Here is a 25037-nt window from a genome sequence, read left to right on the forward strand (position 1 = left end):
AGCTTCCACCTGGGGATTTGCACTCTGTGGTAGGAGGGTAAGAAAACCGCAGCAGCCAGCCTTCTCACCTTCTGCAGCTTGTACTCCTCTTCCACCTGTCCGGATTCATTCAGGTGATGGAGCCAGGCAGACACATCAAGACGTTTGTATGTGTTCTCCTCTGGGTGGGTTTCTGAGGAGGGCAGCTTGGGACGGCGGATAGAGAACTGCATACACGTTTTCTCATCAGTAAGCTGCTGAACGGGGGAAAACAAACCAAAAAAACTGGAAGTAGGAGCCAGAGATAGCAGCAGAGTATGAAACCCGACAATTTTCAGAGCAGGAAAACCTTTTTGCATGGTTCATGTAGGATTAAGCACTGAGGCGCTGCACTTGGGAAGTTTTTTTTTTAAATTCCAACCATTACAATAGCAAGAGTGATTAGAATAATTAAAAATCTGAGTCCCACAAAACAGTTTCGTCTTAAAAAACATTGTCTCCATTCCTCCCCCAATCTTATCCCTGACCTGAAACTGAATTAATGCTGCTTACAGCAAAACTTCACCCTGCCAGGAATGCCTGCAATAAATTACATATGATTGGCCATATACAAAGGGATTGCTGTTAGGCAAGCAGGGAACTGCACTGCCAGGCTCTCTAAGGGCACTCATGATCCCAGTGCAAGACTGCAGCTGACATTTAATTTAAAAATCAAAGGTTGTTCAATGCAAAAAGTGAGCCCATGCGACCATAATAAGAAAAGCAGCAGGGGGCTCTGTGGGAAGGATGGAAATTTAAAAATCACTGTTTCTAATAAGCACATACAGTATCTTAAACAGATAATTAAAGAGCTCTTATCACATTTGTATGTAGATTGAACAAAATATGGCAAGATGCCTTGTCAAAACATTTTCCAATGCAGTGTGCTACGCTTCACAAAATGGATGAAAGACTCTGACAGAATTTCAGACCTACCACTGCAGATTTCCCAGCCACCCATGTGCCTAAAGCAAAAGCATAGTGCTGACCTGTGGGGTCTAACAGAATAACTACCTAAGCAAGTCTTCTGGATTATCTTCCCTCATATTCCACAGGTAGAACAGGAATGGATGGGGATGAGCATGTACAAAAGACCTCACATCTGACTTACAGTTGCATCCTAAACAACATCCAATGTGTTGTAGCTTTCTGCCTGGCTTGGTGACATGAACTCACAGCTTCATTTCTCCAGCACACTCCCCTGGCTAAAAACCGAAGTGTGAAACATCTGCTGGAAAAACCTTCTTTGTCCCATGAGCCTTGCTCAGGTACCTGGTCCTTGAGATGGGTCTCCGTGCAGTACTTCCATTGCTGAAACACCTCAGACAGTTTATCCAGGCCACCATGGTGAAAATGGAAGATCTTGTACTGGCTCTCCCTGCTTGCGACAACCAGTTGTCCACAGGTGCATGCCTCATCGCTGTGGGACAAAACAAAGGAGGGGAACAACCTGCACTTATTACCCAGGATGATGAGGGGCCCAGCAAGAAGAGGGAACATCAGATGAGAGAGAGTGGAAACCAAATTACAAAGAAGTGTAGCATCAAGTTGTCCCTTAAAACAGAGCGCCAAAGTAATTTTACAGCTTTGGGACTCGATGATCCATATAAGGGTCCCTTCCAACTTGAGATATTCCATGGTCCTACGACATGGCCATAGTGACCACTTTCCCCAAGAAGCTCTATTCATGCCAGGTAACAGCACACTTTTACCCTTTCACCATGTGAAGGAATTAAATTTAGTCTTCCCTGGAGAACAAAAACCCAAAAAGTCTGCCTCAGCAGCATTAAGGCAGCACACGAAGTCAGCTCCTAGCGATGACCTGACTTGGTTGTACCCAGCATTGTATAAAGAAGCAGGGAGTGAGAGAAAAAAGAGAGAGTAAAAATGTTTTCAATAACTTTTGTAATAATTTGAAAGATAACTGAAGAGGCTAAGAGCAGCAAGACCCTAGAGGAGCCCTGGTGAGGGGCAGGTAAGGGAGAAAGTACCATAGATAAAGAGAGATTTTCCATACATCCAGGTTATTTTAAACATTTTTGGTAAGACGGCTAAGAGCAACCTTTACCTTACTAGGGAAAAAAATCCTTTCAGTCCCATACTGTAATTTAGAGGCTCTTCTGGGGAAGGCTAACACTTGCTTTCCTGGAGACAACCATTACGGAAAGACTTCCAAGGAGGACTGCACAAGCCATCTGCCTCCAGGACCCAATGCGCACTGATCCAGAGCACACATAAATATCACACACAATAATACGTTACCTAAAGAAGAGGCGAAGGGATCTCATTTGTCCCAGGTCCACTCTAAAGACACCACAGACCTGCTCTAGGGCAAACACTTTCTGCTGTTCGTCCCATCTGGTGCTCTGTGTTTGCCCATTATTCTCCTGGAACTGGGCACTGGTGTCGAGGCTGGAGGCAGAGCTGGTGGAGCAGGTCATGCGATTGTCACATGTGTCCCTGCAGACAAGAGCGTGGAGGAAGAAAGCCCCGCAAGACATCAGCCAAAGACTGCAGTTACATGCAGTAACCACAAATGCTCCAAGTTAAAAATCCTTCAACAGACCTCTGAAATTGGAATTCAGTGCAGGTCTGAGTCAATGACCAACAGCCCACATAAGAGACTAAATTGTTTTTATTCAATTTAATTTAGTTCCCAGCATCCCAGAAAATGATCCTATTTTTGGTCTGATCCCAAATTCCACACAGAACTGGGGAGAGTGAAAACCACTCCTCAAAACACTGACTTGTGAGAAGGCAAAATTAAGAAGCCCAGAGTGGGAACACCCGGACTGATCCGAGGAACGGCCCGTCCCTTGCTCCTTCATTGCAGCACAAAGACCAGTTTGGGGATCCCATCAGTCCGGCAGGCACCTGCCTGCCCTCCATCCCACACCACAGAGCCCCAAGCTGCAGGACCCCTCCAAACCATTATGCCTCTGGGACTGATAAGCCGCTGGGATGGAAAACATTGGGCCATTGAAAAAACATGACTGCAGAAGCACAGGTGCTTGACAGGCTGCTTCAGCAGCTCCAGCGGCACTCAGTGAATAACTTCCAAAGGAAGAGGATTCTTGCCCCACAGCTCAAGCAACCTCCTCAGCATGCAGCTCAGCTGCTCTGTGCCTAGCTGGGGACAGGAGGAGTGAGTGCATTCAGACAGCAGCATTGATTAGGGATCTCATCTGGCAAATTCCCTCAGTGACCAGTAAGATCCAAAGGTATTTCCCCTGAACTCGGGTTTCTCATTACACCTTCACAAGTGGACCTGGCAAGCCTGGATTCATGCGTATAAACTTCAGACAATGGATTCCGCTTGCAAACTTGAAACTTCAGAGGGTGAAGAAGTGGGGAATTATACATGAGCTCTTTAACCCATTGCGAAGTAGAGAAAGTGAACCCAACCGTTTCCAATATGCTAGGAGCTCATGCGTCCCAGATATTTTTCTTTAAGAGTAAACTGAGTTGAGATTAAAAAAACCCACATGCCCACCACCAGCACTGATCCCGAAAGAAAAATATCACTACTTTGAGAATTAAGTGAAACTGAAACTGTGACCCCTTGATTCTTAAAAAGGCCAATACATGTGAACAATCTCAGCGCAAGCTCTGAATGGGTTCCGCTGTGAAATCAGGGTTTGCAAAACAAGGCAAGTAGCAGGTATAAAGACAGCCCCCTGCAATGCCACTTTATGCAATGTTTTCTAATCCGCTTATCTAACAATGTAGGCACTGAACGCTGAAAATCACACACTCAGCATGCATCTGCAGCACACCACATCAGTATGCTTTCCAAGCCTGGCTACAGTGCCTCTTCCACAGGGATGAGCCTTATTTGCAGCATCTACCCATGGTTCAGGTCATTGCATTCCAATGGACAGGTCTCTGGACATCCCAGTTAGTTGTGGGTTAAATTTTTAACCAAGCCCCTGTGAGCCCCCCAGTTCAAACATATGACTCAAAACCTTAGCACCCACACACGGGAAATAAATCCCTGAGCCCCCTTCTCTAGCTCTGCAGCATTATGTAGATGAGATGAAGTCTGTTTTACTTTCAGCCAGAAGAGTGGCTTCACTACTCTGTTCATAAAGTTCTGCTGCTCCATTTTTTTTTCTGAAAGAGAGCATCAAAGCAAAACTTACATTCAAGCCGTTCGGAGGTTGAGGTCTTAGAAGTGACATGGCAATATCGCCATGTGAGCAGGGATCATACAACATACCCAAACTCACTGAAAGAAGATCAACAGCAGTTTTTCTATGGTAGACGATACTTCCAGTCTTGCAAGCATAGCTATACACTATCACCTGCACCTTATCAATTTTTCCATGAAAATTGTAGTGGCCTTTGTGAAAAATTAAGCGTTACTTTCTGATAAAGCTGCAAAATACAACACTTTCCTACAGCATTCAGTATCTCACGTTAATGCAGAAGTAACAGGAGTCCTAGTACAAGACACTTGTGCTGGACTGCTTGCTATAAGCAGCTGGTATTTATGGAGCAACACTTCATAACAGCCACAGCTGGTTACACAGGATTTTCCTGGAAGAGATGACTCAAACTAGGTCAAAGACTAAGCAGAGGCAACCCATTTTCTAGAACTCTTGCAAAGATGAACTGGTCAGTACGACAAAGCGCTGGAAGACACACTGGCTGTATCACTGTCCCTGCGGTTCCCTCGTCACAGAGTCCAACACGCCCATTCTTCAAGAGCATCATCTCAAATGACCAATGGCAGAGAGATGACTGCCGAGAAACGATAGTTACCAGTACAGCTGGGCAGGCTCACTTTGGTCCCAGGACTGCCAGCTGCAGTTACTTGCTATGTAACCAAAATCTGCTCCAGATACACAAGTAGCTACCCAAAAACTCAGAGGCTGGAGAGCCCAGTCACAAAGGTGCTGGCAATGTTATATTTTCTAGAAAAGCTTCTTCAAGACAGATGTTTACAGTTCATATTAAGCCACTAGTTACAAGCTTGTACACGCATCCAACATACACAGAAGAGAACTGAAGCAATATGTGTAAGTGGATTTACCCTTTCTGGACAGCAAAAAGCTTGTGAGTGTAAGCATGGTGCCTCAGTGTGAAGCCCAGGAAAATTCCAATGTCTTCACTGATGTAGAAGATGAAATCTGAGAGAGACATCTGTGCACCCCATGCCCTTCAGAGAGGTTGATAACACATACGTTCATACATAGGACAGACGCAGAGCGTGTACCACCTCATACGTTGGTGCATTCTTAGTCACTGTGGAAATTAAGGAGAAAAACTCACTGTGTTTAAAATAAATTTTTCCTGTGTATGTTGATTGAAAATAGTTGAAATTATTCTAATCTATTGGACTACTTTTAAAAATAATTTTGAGATCATCCTGTACTTACCTAAAAACAAGTAGTATGATCAATGCTAATTTCATGGATTTTGGGGAGTCCTCTAACTAGGCACAAAAGACACGCACATGCAAGGGAATAATTCTCCAATTTATTGTTTGTCAGACTATTATATCTGTTAGATGAGGAATTTATACTCGAGTGCCCTGCAAAAGCAGGGAGCTGAAGCACTGCAAGGGAAATAGCTGGAAGAACATTCCAGAGAGACTTCAGGTTGCAAGATCCCGAAAAAGCAGAGCTCAGCTAGTACACAGCACTGCTTAGCAAAACAGGAGGACAAGTGCGATGGTCCATGGGAATAAAAGGGACAAGGAAAAACAAAATAAGGAGGATTAGCAAAACCTGAGGCAGGAAACCCATTGACATACCCATGATTCCACTTAAGTCTTTTCCCCTCGCTAAAGTCTCATTATCCTTTTGTCTCAAAATGCATCTCATTCTTCCTGGTGAGCAAGACCAGGCGGTGATGTATTTTCTCCACTCAACAATCAACTACAGCAATCAACCATATCTACATTCCCGGAGCTTTCGCAGCCACTAAGAAAGCAAGCGCTTGCATAAGGCAGCTACCATCCTCCTCCCACCGCACGGGAACTCTCTCGCACGCCTGATCCGAGGTCAGCCACACTCAGCAAGTGAGACTTTCGACGTGCAGTAATGTGGTAAGGGACCTGACTTACTGTTTGGTCAAAGCATTTGTACACACCTACAGCATAAAGAGAGATAAAACCAATTATTATTTCTGTTATAGAGCCAGGGCAGAGACCTGCACCAATTACATGGGAAGACTATTTCGGCAACAACGATCTAATAACTCATTTTATGACACGATGTGACAAATGTAATTATAAGAGGGAAAGGGGCTGAAGATTATAGCTGTGATGAGGCAGTTACCAAAGCTGTCAGCGTGCACCACCTGATTCCCAGAGAGCCTCTTGCAAGAGCCAAACCCTCCTCAGTTGGCTCTCCATCACCACTGTACTAAAGCACACCTTTGCTGATAACAGCTTTCCTTACAGCCTGGGCTATTCCTGCACGCTGGCTTGTGAAGCATCATTTACAGACAATAAGTATCATCATAATGTATGAGTGTCCATGTAATGGAAATTACATTCTCCTTTTCCTCCCCAGGGGTTAGCATTTCTCTGTTTCTCCATATTCCCCACAGGCACTGACCTTCTAGGTTCCTTTTTCTTTCCAGCAAGGTGAAACAGCTCATGGCAGCATCAGCTGCCTAAAATGTCTGAGACGGATAGCTTCAAATAAATATTCCATCAATAAAAGTTCAAAGCTATTCTGAAACACCTAAAAATTTAGTGTAGCGACTGTACAAAGTGAGGTAATACCGGGCAGCTGGAACCCAAATCTATTGTTCCAATTAAAAAGTGTCCTTGACAATATACATACATAATGAGTTGTGAAACATGCTGACTTCAGCGACATATAAAAGACATGCAAAACAAAACAGATCGGTCATTTGGGGTTAAAAAAAATTTGTCAAAATATTTCTGGTCATTCCGAGTCACACTGCAGAGGGGGACTGGACGGACATGGCGGGATGGCACCAGCTTCCAGAGGAGCGTGGCCACGCAGGGCCGGACATTGACTGAAACGCTGCAGTCACACCAGCTACCCGCATCTGATCAGCACAGACGAGTAACTAGGTTAAGAATGGTGTTAAATTCACCCTTCGGCTGAAAATATTTGGAACTTGAAGTTCCTTTGCCTCAGAGAGCCCGAACAGAATTAATTTACACTGACCTCAGTGAATAGAGAAAAAGGTGTTAGATGGTCTGGATGAAAGCCTACCCAGAATCTCTGAAATTAAATGTCAAAACATCCTCATGTGGAAGCGTATCTATACGTCTGCAAACACGCGCGGAAACAAATCTATCAATTTTTCCTATTTGTTAGGGAAACCTGTGAACAACTGCCCAGGACTTCACAGTACAAAGTACACGAATGTCAACATGGACTTTCCAAAACCTTGTTCCACAGGCTTTCCATTGATCTGTTTGCTTTCAAAACATAAATTTCCCCACGTTGAACTGCACTAAATGCTATTTAGTAGCTAATTAACTTTCTGTGCTGAAAACCTCCCGTAATTGCACTTCTTTCACCTTTTTTAGCCTGCGTCCTCCAGGGAACCCAAGCTGTCCTACGGCATTTGTTCTGCTCATTTCTATCTCACAGGCACAAGTTCCTTCCTGACATCAGACTGCCAATCACGGCTGCAGAGGTCACTGGAGACCAAATTAGGAGCACTCTGCCTCTGACAAACTTGCTTTGCTTAGCTTGTCGTAAAGGGAAAATAAAAGGTTATGAAAAATAATTGTATCCTTTCATGCTCAGCACCAGGAAGCAGATTCAACAGTGCTTCTAAAAGTCAGTGTATTTTTGTTACTCACCCTTTGTATTGTTAATGTTATTAACGATATTCAAAGAACAAGCTGTTTACCTCTTAAAAATGTTGGATTCCCTCCCTCCCCCCCAGTACAGGAAAAGAGCAGAAGGTTTGTAGTTACCAGCCGTCTACATGTTGGCCACCTCACGGGCACATGCTGCGGGCACAGCAGCAACTTCTACACTACCCCTCTGACCTTGGACTGTAACAGCAAGTTCACACTCAGGGACAGGGCTCTGAATTAACATCAACTCTGCGAACACAAGCCCGACAAATAAAACATTTTAACACAACAAAACAAGGGACTCAAAGAAACCCGATTATGCAGCTTTGCCTTCTGATAGGCGTAATTGGTTTGTCCTTGAGAAATAAAGATCAAAACAATTTGTTATGCTTTATGGGGCTATTGCAATCCGCTTTTACAGCACCCCGATTGCCTTGCCAGAGCGCACACCACCGCCCAGCGCAGGTAGAACATACAACGTCCTCCTCTGCTGCTGTTCACTGTCCGTTGTCGGATGAAAGCAACCTGTGCGGTGGAGTGGCCGGTGCCCCGGGACGACCCACCTCTGCAGCGGCGCTGGGTGCTGCCTTCCTGCCCCGCTCCGCCAAGGAGGGTGGCAGCTGAGTGAGAAGCCTCACTACACTGGGGGCTTTGTTGTCCTAATTCATTCCTCCAAGTCCTCGTGGCCTGAAGGGAAGCCGAGCGATTTTAGCCAGCAAGAGGGGGCATTACAGAAACAGCCCTGCTTACTTCTGAAGGGTTCCCCCCAACTGCTGTAAATGAAACCAAAAAGAAAGCAAAATAAACTAAGAAATCTTGAGTTAATTATTTTGAATGTAAATGGGAAGGAGGGGAAAAAAAATTCAGGAGTTTGTAGCGAATTAACGTATGTTTTAATCTCTTTTCCCCAATTGAAGTCTGGAATGTGATACACACATACCTTCAGTTAAAAGACAAGCAATCTGCTTTTCACAGATGAAACTTCCAGACAGGTGCAGGCTACTCAGGGAAAACCCACGCAAGGTTTTTCTCTGTGACTTCTTGTTGCAGTGAGGTAGCGGGGGCAGAATTAGCAGTTCGATGCTTATGAATAAAATACACACAGCTCCCGAGAAGCCAAACACAACAAATCATTTAGAGCCGAGTGTATGCTGCTCAATGATGCAAATGTTACCTTCATTTTAAGGAAGGAAAATATTCCAAAAGCTGAATGGCAGATTTTTACAATCCATACAGAGAAGGGGCACCTCATGCCTAGGCTTTAGCTCATTAATAAATCAATCGAAATGCAACACTTAAAAAAAAAAAATTCCTTAGATGGAAAAAGTGATTTCTCAGCAAAGCCTGCAAAAGAATGTTTGCCTTTCAGCCTATTCCAGACGGGAAAAGGGGACCTTTCTTACCAGTGTTTATTTTATATTTAAAATCAATGGATTATTTTGCTTTTTTCTTTCAGTGCTATCCATGCAAAAATAAAATTCTGCACTAATTATGCTAATTACAATAAAGCCTTCAAAACCCCGGTCCCTTGAAAGCCCTGAAGATTACCTTTGTTCTTATATTCTCAGCTCTAAGCAATGAACTGGGAATTTCAGGGGGACTTTTTACTGACAGACAAAGTTAACCAACTCCCCGGACTCTGCACTGCTGCTGACCCAGTATTAGCAGAGCCAACACCACCCAGAGAGAATTTCACTGTTTCCACAATACAATGCGGATTTCCCAAGGGGAGAGCTTTCTTCAAGTAGCAGAAAAGGGAGAGGAAAAAGGAGAGCTGACTAAAAGCATGTTTCAGAGTTATTGTAAATGCTTAATGCTGTTATAATTGCGAGGACCGAGCCAAGAAGACAGACTATGCAGATTTATTTGCATATACTGTTGTACTTTTAGAGGGGACGTGCTCTTTATTTTGATCCGATTAATGCAATTCTTCCCTCACAAAGCTATGGACACCTGCCAGCACCATTTATCTCCACACTCAATTAGAATTTCTGGGCGTTACGATTGTATAAAGAAGTAACAGAAGAAATACAAGAATATCCTGGGAAAAGGCACTTTATTGCAATGCCTTCCGGAAAAAAACAGCCACTGTTGTATTTTACTCTGCTCCTGCCTACCAGATCTCCCGGCTCTTGCAGTTAGACGGGTCTGTAACGCCAGCGTTCCATACAAACCCACTGCCCACTCAGGAAGAGGAGCCCTGCGCTCCCTTAGAAATTCTTTATTTCTCTACTATAAGCCCACACTAATCTTCTGTAAATAATTCTGTGTCATTGCAGTTACACCAGTGAAGGACGCTGGTACAGAGCCACTGCCCCTCAGAGGGGTGCATGGGGGGTGCTGCAGCACTGGACCTGCACTCTCGGGCAAAGCGCTCCCCAGCGCGGCTCTCCCGAGGCAGAACGGGGCTGGGAAGGAGACAGGCCCTCAGCTTCACCAGCCAGGAGGAGAACGGCTGCTCTGCCAAAGGGTGGGCGGGCAGCAGGGCTGGGGGTGCCGAGCCAGGGGGGACAGAGCCCGGTCACAGCATGGTCCCCTGCTCACCCCATGGTCCCTTTCCACAGGGGCTCTGAGAGTGGAGCCACATCCAAAGTGGGAGTTTAGAGCATCCCCATCCTCATAAGCGAACCCCAACAATGCCTGGTGCCCCACAAACGTGGGGGGTGTGGGCAGGAGGCAAAACAGTTCTTCTGTCTTCCTCCATCACTCCTGTTTGCGTGGCTGTGGGATCTCTTTCTTAGGCATCACCTGCTCTCGTCACTGACTATCCCTCCCCTGAAATCCTGTATAAATAGCTTCACGATCGCACTAGCTGCAATTCCCGATCTCATGTTAGCTGTCACTATTTTCTTCCACAGAAATCTGGCAGCAAACCAACAGAGGGAAAAAACAAACCTGCTATAATTAATGTTCTTGCTGTTCAAATATTTATATAAAGCGAGATAGAGCCGTATGCCTCCACAGCCTCTTGGATCTGTCCAACCTTCTCAGCTTTGCAGCTGGTAAAAACTTTAATTGATTACCCAGCACTGCTGACAGTGAACAGCTGAGGGCAGCTCCTCTTCCCGGTACCCAGCTCTGTGCAGACCACCTGGAAGCACTGCCTTAGATCAAGTTTACATCAACCCCACAACTCAGAGAGAAGGAAAAAGAACTGTCCTTCTGATGGAAGAAGTATTTGGGGATATTTTTTTTCCTGGGCATTGGTTTGGGTACAAATGGAATTAGGTGCTTTGGTGTCTTACATCATAAATCGCACTAGTTCAGGCAATGTCGTGGGCAACTGGAGCCTGAACCAGAAGCAGCGAGCCACCCTGTGCACTCATCCCCAGGGCTGAAATCATAAAAAGTAAGGTAGCGTGACACAAGAAGCTGCAAGAAGTTACAGGAGATTTGGAAGTCTGTGACCAATTCCCCTGGTTCTGAGAATACAATCACCTCTGTTACAACAGCAATGAATTCCCAGCCTCTTGATGACTCCAGAGCTCCTGCCAGTTCACACTAATTTCAGCTCATTTCCCCTATAATTTTGCCTCCTGTTTATTCTGCAGAGGTCCGAACAGCACTAAGCCTTTCAGGTAAGCTGCCAAAACAACATGATGCAACACCGTACGCTCTGTTACCACCCGCTCCTGCAGCTGCTGCCACCCTCCATAACACTGCGCCTCCGCTCCCTCCTGAGAAGGTAATTTACTGATTAGCTCCCTGGGAAGAGGCTTAACAACAGGATGTGCAACACATCTGTAAAAATTGCATCAACCATGATGCCAAAGGAGTTTTTCCTTGTGTTGTGTGCTTCGCCTAGACCATCTGTAATAGTTCTGTTGTGTGAATTCACGTCTGCTAAAGAACATGACAACTGTAGCATCATTTAGCTCCATTATGAAAATGTTTCATTATTTTTATTACTGGTTGCTAAAATTGTCACCTTCTTATGAAAGATATTTCCATCTTGTATTGATATCTATGACCACATTGGTTGCATCGCTTCTGCTTGTCCTTCAAAGTAACTGCTGTGAAAGTGTGAGCTGGCGTCTATTCCATCACCTGTGGGGCTGTTCGCAGAGCTCCAACCTCTGGCCAGATGTTGCCCCAAGCTCCACTCATACAATTCTACCACTGAGGCTTCTCAGTCCAAATGCTGACTGTATCAACCAACATCCCAACCTGAAGTTAGTGAAGGAACCAATGCCAGCGTTTATTTGTCCTCTTCAGCATTTTTATATGGTGCTCGTCAGGTAACAGCAACTGCAGTTTATTACCCAAGTGAAAAGCCTTTAGCAGCCGTACCACCCATTGCTAGGGATCACTCTGGCACAGCATAAAAAACCCCAACAACCCCACTTAGAGAGCACTAAGTACTTCTGCAACCGATTGGTATAGATCTGATATCATGGTCAATTAAAATAACTTCAGAAGCACTGGTTGAAAGACATTTTATAGGTGTCAGATGCTATTTGGTACCTAGGATGTAACAAAAGGCTTTTAGTTTCACTTTACTGATGGGGAAAATGGAAGCTGAGTAATTTAGCAGGGCGGCAACAAGCCAAAGCTGGGTATAGAGTACAGTTGTCCTGAATTAGTGCCCTTCAGAGCACAGTGCAAATGCTTCCTGACAGACAGCAAACAACGGTGGCAGGGGAGAAAAGGAACAGAATGGAATTATTTTATTTCCAGTATCCCACCTTTCCTACATTAATGCAGTCAATCACAAAGCCACTATCAACACAAGCATTTACCACATTCACTACCTCCCTGCAGCGACCACGTACTATGAGCAGATAAGAGCCCCCAAAGTTAACAAGGACACAAAACCCAAGCAAGTAAAGCCACCTTTCCATGAGAGATGAGTGCACTATACAGAAGAAGTGCCAGGCTCATCTAAAAAGAGAAGCAAGAATGTGTACACTGGTGATGGGACACTCCCATAGCTCCTAGCCTGAGGAATTGTGTAAATGGGAGGAAAGCATCGATCGCTGCATGGGATCCCTGGCAGCCTGTCAAACTGAGAAGCAAAGAGGAAAAAAAAACCAAAAAACAATGGATATGTTTTTATTTCCTTATGTTCTACAAGGCGAGCTGTTGATTTAAAATGACTGACTGGTTGTGCAACCCAAACACTTCCAAGCCTACCTCCCTTCTTCCTCCCTCTCCCTGTCCTGCACGCAGCGGTATGTGTTTGTTGGCTCCCTTCTGCCCAGGAGGCCCGGCCACCTTCTCAGAGGATGCTCCAAGAGGCATATGGCACTGGTAGCTCCTGGTCATATGGATATTTTGGCAAGCAGCATGCTGAGCCATGTAAGTTGCCCACCCTGATCTTATCTGATCCAAGTCTACATGTACAGCCTAATTCTTTCACAATGTCACATTTTTCCATTTCTGACAATACCTAATTGTGCGGCAAGAAAGATGGCTGGACTGAAACACACATGCAACGCATTGCTTCAGCTTCTGAAACAATCATGGGGAAAAGCAGAGTTCTCTTTCCAACAGCTCCCCAATGCAGAGGGAAGTAACCAGAAACATTCGTTCCTCTTTGCGGGGAGGAGGTGGTGACCGGGGGGTAGGGAGGGAAAGGAGTTGAAACAATCTGCCAGCAGCACAAACTTTGTTTGCACTCCAATTCTCGCTCAGATGGGAAGCAGCCAGCAGGAAAAAAAAAACCCACTCAAAAAAACCCCTCTTAAGAAACAAGGAAGCTGTTCTCATGCTTGTAGTGACTTCTGAAACAGCATCCCCCACTCCGCAAAAACGCTGGGATTAATGCAGGGAATATGAGAATGCTTTTTGACAAGACTTTTGCAAAGTATTCTATGCAAAATCTCTAATTCAAACAGTTCGTAAGATCCTGCAGATATCATGCAAGGGGGCTCTATGGGGAAGAACAAATTGGCATAAAAAACGGACACACTGGACAAAAGCCTTTCAAGTCTGAAGTCCCAAACAATGAAAGGTCTGTTTTATTAATCTGCTGCAAATTATGAGTGCTGCATGCACTGTACAAGGCTTCCAGACTGGTGCCAGAGGAGTTAAAAAAAAAAAAAAAGAGAAAAGAAAAAAAGTCTATGAGGACTATGAGCACTGTGTTTGCAAAGCCAGCCTCTGCGTTGCCGGAGCTGTCAGGACTCCGGCAGCATGCGCAAGGAAAGCCGGCAGAGGGCTCGCCCGAGCCATGCTGCGAAACAACAGGGAAATGCTGCATGAATTCACAGACAAGGTAGCGAAGATGCAATAAACTCTATTTCCTTCCTTCCCTGACACTATTAGCAGCTCAGAGTGTAAGCATTGCAAAACAGTTAAACCACAGCACTCCTTGCCCACTTGCTGTGCCCCCAAGCACTGCGCCGGTATCCTCCTGCACCAGCTCCCCTCCCCGTGCACGCTGTCGGGTGCAAAAGCTCTCTGACACTGCGGCACGCCTTGGACAGCACATGGCCTTGTGGCCCAGGCCAAGGACTGGGATTTCCCCAGGATGAATTCAGACTCCTGGTTTTCAGCAGTTAGGACATAATTCTGAATGTGTCCCTCGCTACTTCCACTTCTAACCGCTACAGCAGGAATAAAGACCCCTTACTCAGGGTGTGTGGATGAACTGGGCCACAGCTGAGGCCACGGCTTCCACACACACACTGAAAGTCAGGAACGTTTTTCCTTTAAGAATCTTACTGTTGAAACACAGAAATGTTCACAGAAGCACTTTAAGTATGCTTTATTTGCAAAAAATGCTTAACGCCCTCCCCCAACCCCCATAACTTCAGTATTTTCAGAGCGACAGAGACAGGTCAAACACACAGATAGTCAGTGCTGCTTCAAGGATAGAAAATGTTTTACACACCTTAAACAAACAGAGCTTTGGTTGCAGTGGATTTGGGGGTTTTCTGCTTAAGTCAAGGCCAAGAAATTTCTAAACAAATTCCACATTCTCTCAAAGTGTTTCAACTAAAGTTTCAACCCCCAGCAGCAGCCCAGTCCTAGAACACAGTCTCAATGGGACAAAAGCCTAGGAACCAACAAAATAAAGTAAGTTATTAGGAATTATATTTAATCATGCAAATGCCTCCCTGTAAATTTTTTTCAGGGTGTGTTTCATGACATTTATGTAGTTTCCAAAGCCATCTACATTCCTGTTAACGGTTGTCAAAAAAACCTGTCAGGCATCGTATTTGGAGAGCTAAAAGGGACACTGTCAAACAGATGTTGTTCAACACAAAAGCCCACCCTGCACACCCTGCAGCTGCTTTGCAATGCCCCTCTGCAGCCAGAGGAGACTTGCAGTGGGATGGGATGGGATGGGCCGAGGTGCTGCTCAAACTGCTGCCCACCCAGCTGCTGCAGAGCTCAAGCCCAGAAAACCCTGTGGGTTCGCAGTTAATTAGAAGTATACTGCTAGGACACATATCAAATGCAAAGCTGATACAAAGTCTGAGATCACAGCACTGAAGTGTTTTAAAATACCCAGAGAGAGCTGAATCAATTAGAATACCTCCTTCATAAACCTCGCTCTTACTGGCATTCTCTGGGCTTGAGATTAGCCCATAAAATAAAGAGGCAAAATCTCTTCAAATATCAAGTCTTAATGCAGCCTGTACATTACCGACACGCACAAAGGAGAACTAGTTTTTCTTAATTTCAGGCGTAGTTTCAAAGTTGATCTATATCCTTAAAATCAGTCCCACAGTGCTTCATGAACACAGCACCCCCATCCTCCCCAAGATGGAAATGAGTGTTTCACCACACAGAAAACAGACCAGAAAGCCAGAAACGTTGCGTATCAAAACAGTAAGTGATACAGGTATCCTACTGCTCCTTATTCTCTTGCCAACGTGCCCTCTTTCCCCTATGTAAAGTTTACTGCAGATGCCATTGAGAAGCGTTGACATTTAGATATACCAGTGTTGACTAAAATATCTAGGTTAGACATGTAAAAATTAATATTTATATGTCTTAAGTGGGACCACATTCTGAACACCAGCAAAACAAGCTCACACATGCAGACTTCATGTCAACGCGGTGCCTTGCAGAGGCACCCATGGCTCAGAGGAAGTCAGACAGACACTTTGATGTGGCTCTCCACAAGAAGTAACTAGCGTATCTCCTCAGCAGAGCCAATTAAACCAACAAAGGACCTTTTTAATTTAGTAATGCTGCTTCCAGGGCTCAAGATAGTTCACCTGAAAGACTGTACCTATACAGTCGTGAATGTTCAGGGCTAGGGTTCACTGAGCAGAAGCAGGACTGGCCGACAAACAATTTCCTGTAAATTACACAGGTGTCTGAAGCAAGACAGGATATTCAGCTCAATGCCACTGTGATGCTTCTCAGTTTTCTTCAGCATCTCCAAGTTCAGCAACCAGCTACTTGCCCAGAAACTGGAGAAAAGGATGCACTCACCTGCTTTCATTATCCAGAAACATAGAGCTACTGCTTTTCCCAAGGGCTTCACTAATGGGAGAGAGGCAGAAGGGGGAAGAGAAGGCATCAGAATCAGAGTCAAAAGTACTGTCCCTGCTCACGTCATCAGCAGACAGCTCCAAGGAGCCCTCATCCTCCCCTGGCTCTGGTCTGCAGTCCAGACCTTCCTCTGTCCCCTCCACTGACAGCTCCGACCTGTTCTGTTCCTCCTGAGAACTGATTGTTGATAGGATTCCTGAGTCACTGCGGGCAGGCTGGGGGGACTGGCGGGCACCGTCTGCCGCGGGGCAGCACTTCTCCCCTTCTGAAGAGGGGGAGCTGATGTAAACCACATCTTTCACAAGCTGTGACACAGTCAAGATGTCTTCTCCTTTCAGGATCACTGCTCCTCTCTGCTCAGTGGGGGAAGCCTGACGGACAATGCCGAAACCCTGAGTGTGGCGGCCGCGTTTGCGGGGAGCTTTACGGACAGGGGAGCTTTCAGGAGTGATATAGCGCAGGGCTTCTTCATCCTGCCTCTGAATGCGGGAGTTTGGCACCCAGGCAAGGATAAGCGTGGTTCCGAGCAGCTCATCCTTCTCCATGTACAAGCACAAATAGCCTTTGAGAGAGCAAAGAAGCAATCAGTTGTGACACTTAGGAAACGGCGTAAGCCTGAAATCTGCCCAGCCCCACCTCCCCCCACTTCACCACCATTACACATCGGCAAAACAAACCCTTTTATTTACCAGGAGAGAGTTCTGCCAAATAAATGGTGGAGTGCTTGGTGTTATTCAGTATTTACAAATAATTTCAAGTCCGCATACAGCTTTTGAATAGTCTGAATTCCCTCTGGCCCAAGTGGACAGAGAAATGACATACAATTACTTCAACTTCCTGGATGGATTACTAATCAAGAATAAATGCTGAAATATGTTGCCACATGAAAAAATTTACTGTTTGTTAATTAAACAATTTCAAGTGCCAGCTAAACATTTCTTTCTCAAGAATATTTACCTTAGTGTAGCTAAAGGGCTACAATGTTCATGGAAAGCCAGTAGAAAAAAAAGAGTCAAACACACAAAAAGGGAAGTGTGGGTCAATGTTCACAGAATAATCGGTTTTGTGAAGCTAAGCCAGTAGCCGCGGCTTGCTTTGATGAAAACATGAAAGAGCGCAGTAACAGATGGGAATAAAGGCACAGGGCAGTATTTATCTTCATTTCCTACTCCAGTGCATGCAGCCACAATCAGGTTTTCCTTCCTTTCCCTTTACCAATGGTTGTTGAGGCCACTCTAGCAATGACAGTTACAAGATGATACTTGGCTTTCCTGAATATTGCACATATTTCAAAGAGCAACAGAAGTTGCTGTCCTCAGGTGGCAACTGTCCATCTTCTGGCGATACGAAAGGACTTACTGAAACAGGTAAATCCATGCTAGACCAGAAAACAGAGAAACATCATCAATTTTCCTACTAAAATAAGAGCTGATGGATCAGCTTGTGGGTGGCTTTCCTTAGTCTTCCATAAGACTGCCTTGCTCTGTCCCCTGCTGGTACCTCTTCGTTCTTTAGAGCCCAAGATGTAGAATTTGATACACACACACCCCCCAGGAGAGAGAAAAAATGTGAGCGAGCAGTGTCTGCAACACCCTATCACCTGGATGATGCTCCCCGATGCCTTGTAGCAGCTCAGGTGGATGGACGCAGACATTGTTCTTAGAGTAGATAATCTCCCCATCAAGTATGGAAGATGAACTGCTGCCACCACCAGGATTCAAGGTCAGGAGGTCTGAAGCTTTTGAAGAGGCACGTCGGAGGAGTCGCCCCAGAGACATCGCCAAGGAAATGTTTCCATTATCTGTCAGCTTTAATCAGGAGCCAAATTCAGAAGATCTGCCAAAAAGGGGGAAAGAGTAGTGTTAGAATAAATATAACAGCATAGCACGTGCCTATTGCTGTTTGAGAAGACGAGATCTCCCATCAACTGTTGCATCGATCCTACAACTCAAGCAAGAGCCTCCAAATGCTCTGGGTCTGTACCATCACCTCTACATTTTAAAGATGCTGAAGTACAGAATCCTGGGGTGTTTTTCTCTGCAACGAAGAAATATGAAGGCAGCAAAACCCTGTAATTTCGATAGTTACTGCAGGGAAGAAACAGAAAAGTAATGCTTGTCACTGAAGATTGCCCATTAAGGGAATAGCTCAGCGATGCAGAGCTGCCCAATGTATCACTGTCCTGGGGATGCCAAAGAGAGTCAGAGTAGGCCCTGGAGGATTCCTTCAGCACAGAAAAACTGCTGAGACCATGACATTAAACAACGGGCTGCTGCTTCTTCCACAATAACCACTGATCTCTACAAAAACATTAATCAAAACAAGTTCATTTTGTGCTTACCAATTTTTGGCATAATCCTGCTGCGTGTTTGAGGTTTTTGCGTTGGGGTTTTGTTTTGGTTTTTTGAGCAGTGATGGTTAAATAGAGTTTTTTCAGAGATAAGTGGCAAGAGACCCATGTTCAACAGAGTGGGCAGGCTCCAACAGCAGTGTATGGCACGCCAACTCAAGGCAAACATTTCATCTATCAATAGGTAACTTCAGCTAGCAGTGGAGCATGTCCCCCAACTAATCACCACATCAGCTCTGTACTCAAACGAGATGTGCTCCTCATTGGGGCTGTTGACAATGAGCCCTACAGTGCATCCAGAGGGGTCACCCAAGCTATAAGTTATTTAGCAGACAGATCAGGAGGAAGACTTGATGTGTTGAAACCACGGGTGGGTCTTGCACGAAGCAATCCCACAGAGAACCCAACACAATTCAATGCAGAGCAGGCTCTACGTGCTGCTGCCATCTCTAGCTGGGAAGCAGACCATCATCAGAGGCACGGCAGTTTCTGTTCTGCCGAAAGTACACAAGAAGAAGAAACATCTACTTTTGTTCCTTTGTATTCACGAGCAAGTAAGGCCGTGTAAACAGGCCAGTCCGACCTAGCACGCACCACACATTGCCGCGGTGCCCGGTCCAGGGGCAGCGCATGGAGATCAGCTCAGTGTGTTCCCCGTGACAAGTCCCACACCACACTCTGCAGAGCACGCAACAGGGGTAGCCAGGAATAAAAAGAGAAGCAGACAGGCCCTAACTTGTACCATCAGGGGCACTGTATGCAGGAAACATTTAGGGGCCTAAAGCAAGCATCATCAAACATTGAATAGCTCTGATTTCTTTAAACATGGTTTTAACGGTATCTCCAGACAAACGAGGAAGCGAGAAGGCAGAGAGGGCAAACAGAAACCAGTGCTTCCCGAAGAACAGAGTGAAAGCTGCAGGGAAGGAAAGTAGCTGTCTTGATTCTGACAGGTTTGTACATACAGAAGATTGCAAATCAGACTGCCAAGCAGTTGACAGAGCCTTCGTTAAAGGACAAACTATTGGTTTAACTGGCAATCGCTAGATTTGTCAGCTTGAATCACAGCACGAGCAGTTTCTGCATTTCAGGCTTTGCTGTAACTCAATGCAGAAGCCTCAACCCTGCTATGCACTGTGCCCAGCAAGTGTTTAGGATAAGAGAATTACTTTGCAAGTCCTTTGCACCCATGCCTCCTTCTAGCACCAAACACAACACGTATCTTCACATCTCAGCCCAAAAAAACAAACACCAATGGAGCCATATGCTCGTTCTTGTCCAGATTGCCAAAAACCACAGCACTGTTTCAGGCTCTGGGTTATATCTTGGAGAAAGTTATTTGCCTTTTTTTTTTAAGAGCAAGTCACCTTTCCTCTCGTTGTACCCTGAAAGAATACAGACAGTAAACTCTGCTGCAATTTCTCCTTCCCACCACCAAGTTACAACACACCATTTCAACACAGCGTTGAGGGAGTCCGAAGCAGTGATGTGGAGCAACCTGTACGGCATCAGAGGCCCTCAGCCTCTGGCACATCTGAAGAGCGTCATCTGTTACCACAACATTTTGTAGGCAGCAAAGTCTACTAAGCTAGGCCCTGAGCCCTGAGCCCTATGTCTTGCTTTCAGACATAAACCAGCCTCGATATCTAGACCTTTAGCTACGTCAGCAATTACATCAGAACTCTAAAAGCGCAAAACCTAAATACACAAAGGCAGAAGGTGGTATTGGATGGCTGTGGCTGTTGACCAGGGAATGCTTCCTCAGAAAACACAAGTGAGCTTTTCCTACCAAGGACAGCAGATGGAGATGTACGTATGAAATAAGAGCTTGTATAATGTCCTACCGCAGCTCTCCAGGGGCTCTCAGGAATGCAGGCAGAGGTACAGGGCTCCTCTGCCAACAGAGGCAACATTTAATTAGCTTTTACTTGGTAGAGAGAGAACAAAGCAACAGGTAAAAAATCAAAAGCTGCTCCCTGGAAAGCAAGAGGAATTTAAAGGAAAGTATTAACTTTGATCCTGCAGAACACCTGTTGCTTCAGCACTGCCTTGATGTGCAGGTGGATGGCGCTGCAGGTAGGCACACGCATACGCAGGTATGGAAACAAACAAACAAAAAAAAGACAGGACGTAAAGAATATGATGTCCTGCCAGCACAGAAACTTAGTCTGTTGCATTTGTCTTGCAGAAGACCTATGCATCAGAAATCAGAGACCACTACAATGCTGCAAACAAACAGCCAAATATACCGGGATATATAAATATCAGCAGCAAGACTCCAATTAATCCTTTAACCTTAGGCTGGGGAATTCTGTATAGCTTTGGTTGCAGCATTAAAGAAAAACATTCACTGGACAGTTTCAGGAAGAGTGACAAGAATGATCTGGGACATGGAATGAGTTTGCCAAGGAAAGATTAAAGAAAGGGAAATGTATTAAAAGTCTTTACATATGTGAATTGTCACTGCCAGAAAAAGGAAAAGCTGCCTATGGAGGACAGGAGAAGTAGTAGGGCAATTGAACTGTGGCAAGGAATATCTAGTCTGGTCATTCTAACAGCAGGTGTACCAGAACAGGGCAACCTGAAGAGGTCGCTTCCATCCCTGGGGGGTTTCAAAGACAGTCCACAGAAAGAGATAGGCAGTCGGTCCCGGCTAGGGCCAGGTGGTGGACTAGACGTCTGATGCTCATCTAGTCTACTCATACAACCCCAGAAGACTCTGAAACACAGCTTGTGAACGTATGTTTCCTTCCCAGAGCACAGGGGTTAATGCAACACAAACCAGCAAGTAACAAAAAGACCGAATCTGCAGGGCTTGCTCTATTCTGAGCCCTCTTTCTGCATGGGACAATGTCTGTGCACCCAGTCCATGGGGCCTGGGTCATGAGCAGAAGCAGCTATTGCTGCTGCCTCTTGCACAAGCTTGGGTAGGCAGGCAGGAACTGTTCTATGGCTAAGTCAGTATTACATTAGCACCATTCAGAAAAAATGTATTTTTCATATTAATTTTCTATTTATCCCCTGATCTGAAGGGATTCTTTTCAATGTGGCAGAGACAACTCAGCTCTCCAGAAGCTGCAGCACTGAATTAGCTGATAAGCTCTTGCTGAGTGCCAATATTTATTAAGCACACATACATTTTCTTCTCCCACACATCAACTGTCACCACTAAAAATCTTTGCTACAGCTACCGAGTCTGTTCACGCAGCCCCTGGCTGCTCTCCCAGTCAATGCCAGCACTTCTCAGCTACACAAGATCTCACAAACGTGCTGGAGAGCCAACTCCTGAAATCACCCCGGGAACCTCTTCACAAGAGCCTGACCAGTTCCAGCCAGCAGCATCTCAAATAACACTGGCTGCTTGCCTCTCTTAGAAATGCCCTTCCCCTTCTCACAAACCTATCAACAACAAAATCCTGTTTGGCTTGGCAGATCGCACCCTCACCTTGGCAGACGCTGCTGGACCAAATGTTGCTGCCTCCGGTTGCACAAGATTCCTATATTCCGGCGAAGGAGGGCAACGCAGGGCTCCTGCATGGGCCGACACAGGCTCCAGCACATTACTCCTGGTCTGTGCAGCACACGCTGACACCGGGGCGGTTCACGAGCACACAGGGCAACAAGGCTTCTCTCACAAATAAATGTATCCTATAGAGGCATATAACAGCCTGCGCTTTGGGGTCGGCTGCAGCCCACAAGTCACGCTGCTGAGCACTTTGTGCTTGGCAGCAGGTCTTGCAGCTCCAAGGGAAAATTTGCTGTGCAAGAGTTTAATAGATTTACAAGCAAAATAAGCCAAGCTACAGGGATCTTGAAGCGAAACATGAGACCTACAGCAAGTCTGGGCACAGAGGAGAAACAAGAGCTGTCAAACACTGGCACCAAATTTAAGCATGCGATGCCTCAAGTAAGAAAAAACGCAACAGGCTTTTTTTCTTTTTTGCCCTTAATAACTTACATTTGATTTTAGATATTCAATGAGTACAGAGTCACTGTACCAGGGAGGTCTCAAACACTGCAGAAGTTCCTGCCTCTTCCTCCCCTTGGGAAAAGCAAACGCAGGGTTTGCATCTCTGGCAGCTCAAGCCCAGGTTACAGCACACTGGAAGGCAGAGCGACCAGAGACAGAGTACAGGCGCCCAGGAGTCAGGACTCGCAGCTTCTTTCCAGTCCTCTGGCTGGATTTTCTGTGCAACTCCCAGCTAGTCACTCACTTGATCTATACTTCTCTATGTATACATGAGAGCCCTTGTAACGACCTTCCCTTTGTATTGCGATACCTCTACATTGGGGCGGGGGGCGGGGGGGTGGGGGGGAAGCTTTCAAAACTACTAGCTATTAGCTGGAGCTATTTAAGATGACCTAGCCAAATCAAGGAAAAGAGTTTACCATAGGGAGCCATTCTGAAGTCATCCCATTTCATGGGGAGAATTATGTAGGTCACCAAAAAGTCTTTCATTCCTGACCTGCTGGTGCAGCAGTGGCACGCAGAGTACAGAGTAAAGGAAAGTAACAGCAGTTACCAGCGAAGGCTGAAATCCTGACACTCGCACAACTCCAATTCCAGCCACTTCAGTGGAACAGATTTCGCTCAGCTGCATCTCAGCTGAGAAGGTAAAAAAGGAAAAGCAGACTAAATACTGCAAGTTTGTGACTCTGAGATAAAAAGGGAAACGAAATGCTATCATCAGAGCCTGCCTGCTGCTCCCAGACATACCTGCTTATGCATAAAAAAGCAAACAAAAATCTCACCTCCCCTCCAGCACTAAAAGTCAAACCACAATACATGCTTTAATGCTCAGAAATTGTTTGTGCCATATGTCCCTCCATCCCAAGATTAAACATAATTTTGTATTATTTAACTGCAGTGCTTGTGCAGTAGATAACACTTCATACAGCTTTTAATTTCCAACGTCCTGTAGCTGTGGCCTGGTAATGCTCACAGTACTAGATCCCTAAATATCAGCAGCTAAAAAATCCCAGGAGCCTGGTTTCGCAGCAGAATTAATGAACTAATTGCAAAGTCTTTTCTTAACATGACAGACATCAGACCACGTGTCCCTGACACTGACACTTTGAAATTGTCTCCTTTTTACCCTGCCACAGGCAAGACCATGCCCTGCTCCCTTCTTGCCTGCTGGACAGAGACAACAACGCTCTGCCGCATCCCGGCTCTCCAGCTTTATGCCAACCACACAGTGAGACATACAGCATAAACCCAGATATTCGGCAAATCCAACGCAGGGTCAGAGAAGCAGTTTTCAGAAACACCTCTGCTTTTAGCCAAGTTATCCCCAGAACGAGCTCCTCTCAGCCTACTGACCTAAAGGAGGCTTCCACAAAAGAAATAGCAAGCCCACAATCTTTACCCTGAGCTGTCCCAGTCTTAACATTTCGACTATTTTCTCATAAAAGATCTTTCATTTTTATTACTTCCTATTCAGAGTGGCAACTAAGAACATAATACCTTTGCAAGACAAGCTACCAGTCCGAGAACAGAACAGACAGGCAGACCTCGGAGAGGAAGAAGCAGAGTTATTTTACAGAGTGTCATCAACACAGTGAGCAATATATCAACTCAATTCCCGCCCTGCAGCGCCTGAAGGCCATACATCAAATAATTTTCAATGATTCAGACCATCCATCTTCACCTCTCTGCTGATAACAGAACTCGGTGAATGGAGAGGTAGACGCGGGGGTAATCTGGGAGAAGACCAACTCCCTGAAAGTAAGAATACTCCAGCTGTATACGGCCACTCCAAAATAGCAGAAAATACAAGTTTGAGAACTGTTGTGTGTTCCGCTTTCTGCCAGCCCCGAGCCGGCAGCATGCCGCCCACCCCGGGGGCTCCGAAGGCAGAGGGCAGCATCCCACCCGCGACCCTCCACGCGGCGTGGGGCTCCGGCGGGGACACACACACACACACAGGACGGGAAGACAAAGAGCAGGATTAAAAACCCGCATGAGCGGGGTGCCGGGCAGGATACCCGGTGTCTCGCCTCCTTCACGCGTGTGACAGTGACAGGCGCGACGAGCAGCCGTCCCGCGGGCACTGCAGAGGCCGTCCGGGCCCCCGCACGCCACCCCGCACGCCCACCGCAGCCCACAGGCACGGCCCCCGCCGCACGGAGCCGGCGTTACGCCCCGCTCAACCCGCCCCCGGCGAGCGACGCGACGCACGGCGCCGACCCGGCGCTTTTACCGGCAAAGATGAACCCGGGGAAACTTCTAGCGGCTCCCGCGGCCGGACGGCCCGGCCCGGCATCGGGCGGGCTCCGAATCGCCGTCGCCGCCCAGCGGGCCCAACGCGGGGGGCCGCCGCCACCGCCCCGGCCCGGCCCGGCGGGGGTGTGCCCGCCCGGCGGCCCCGCCCCGCCCCCGCCCTGCCCCGGGGCAGCCCGGCAGCTGCCTCAGGCGGG

The 25037-nt window shown here is 46.3% G+C and overlaps 1 protein-coding gene across 6 annotated transcripts in view; it reads right to left on the reverse strand.

Annotated features, from left to right (window-relative positions):
- TBC1D16 (TBC1 domain family member 16) overlaps positions 1-25037 on the reverse strand; it is a 32968-nt gene that overhangs the window by 7736 nt on the left and 195 nt on the right. Inside the window, exons 1-6 of one of the 6 annotated variants that reach the window (XM_075111660.1) lie at positions 24821-24954; positions 17868-18103; positions 16208-16829; positions 2281-2478; positions 1291-1438; positions 69-233 (exon numbers count right to left, since the gene is read on the reverse strand). In XM_075111660.1, coding sequence (XP_074967761.1) covers positions 69-233; positions 1291-1438; positions 2281-2478; positions 16208-16829; positions 17868-18045 — 1311 coding nt within the window. In that variant the 5' untranslated portion in view covers positions 18046-18103; positions 24821-24954. Of the gene's footprint in view, positions 1-68; positions 237-1290; positions 1439-2280; positions 2479-7933; positions 7955-16207; positions 16830-17867; positions 18104-18608; positions 18696-24820; positions 24955-25037 lie in introns of those variants that run through there. The other 5 variants (XM_075111655.1, XM_075111657.1, XM_075111659.1 and 2 more) reach the window with 5 other exon arrangements.

Source organism: Phalacrocorax aristotelis, chromosome 16, assembly GCF_949628215.1.
Source record: "Phalacrocorax aristotelis chromosome 16, bGulAri2.1, whole genome shotgun sequence".
Classification (NCBI taxonomy): domain Eukaryota; kingdom Metazoa; phylum Chordata; class Aves; order Suliformes; family Phalacrocoracidae; genus Phalacrocorax; species Phalacrocorax aristotelis.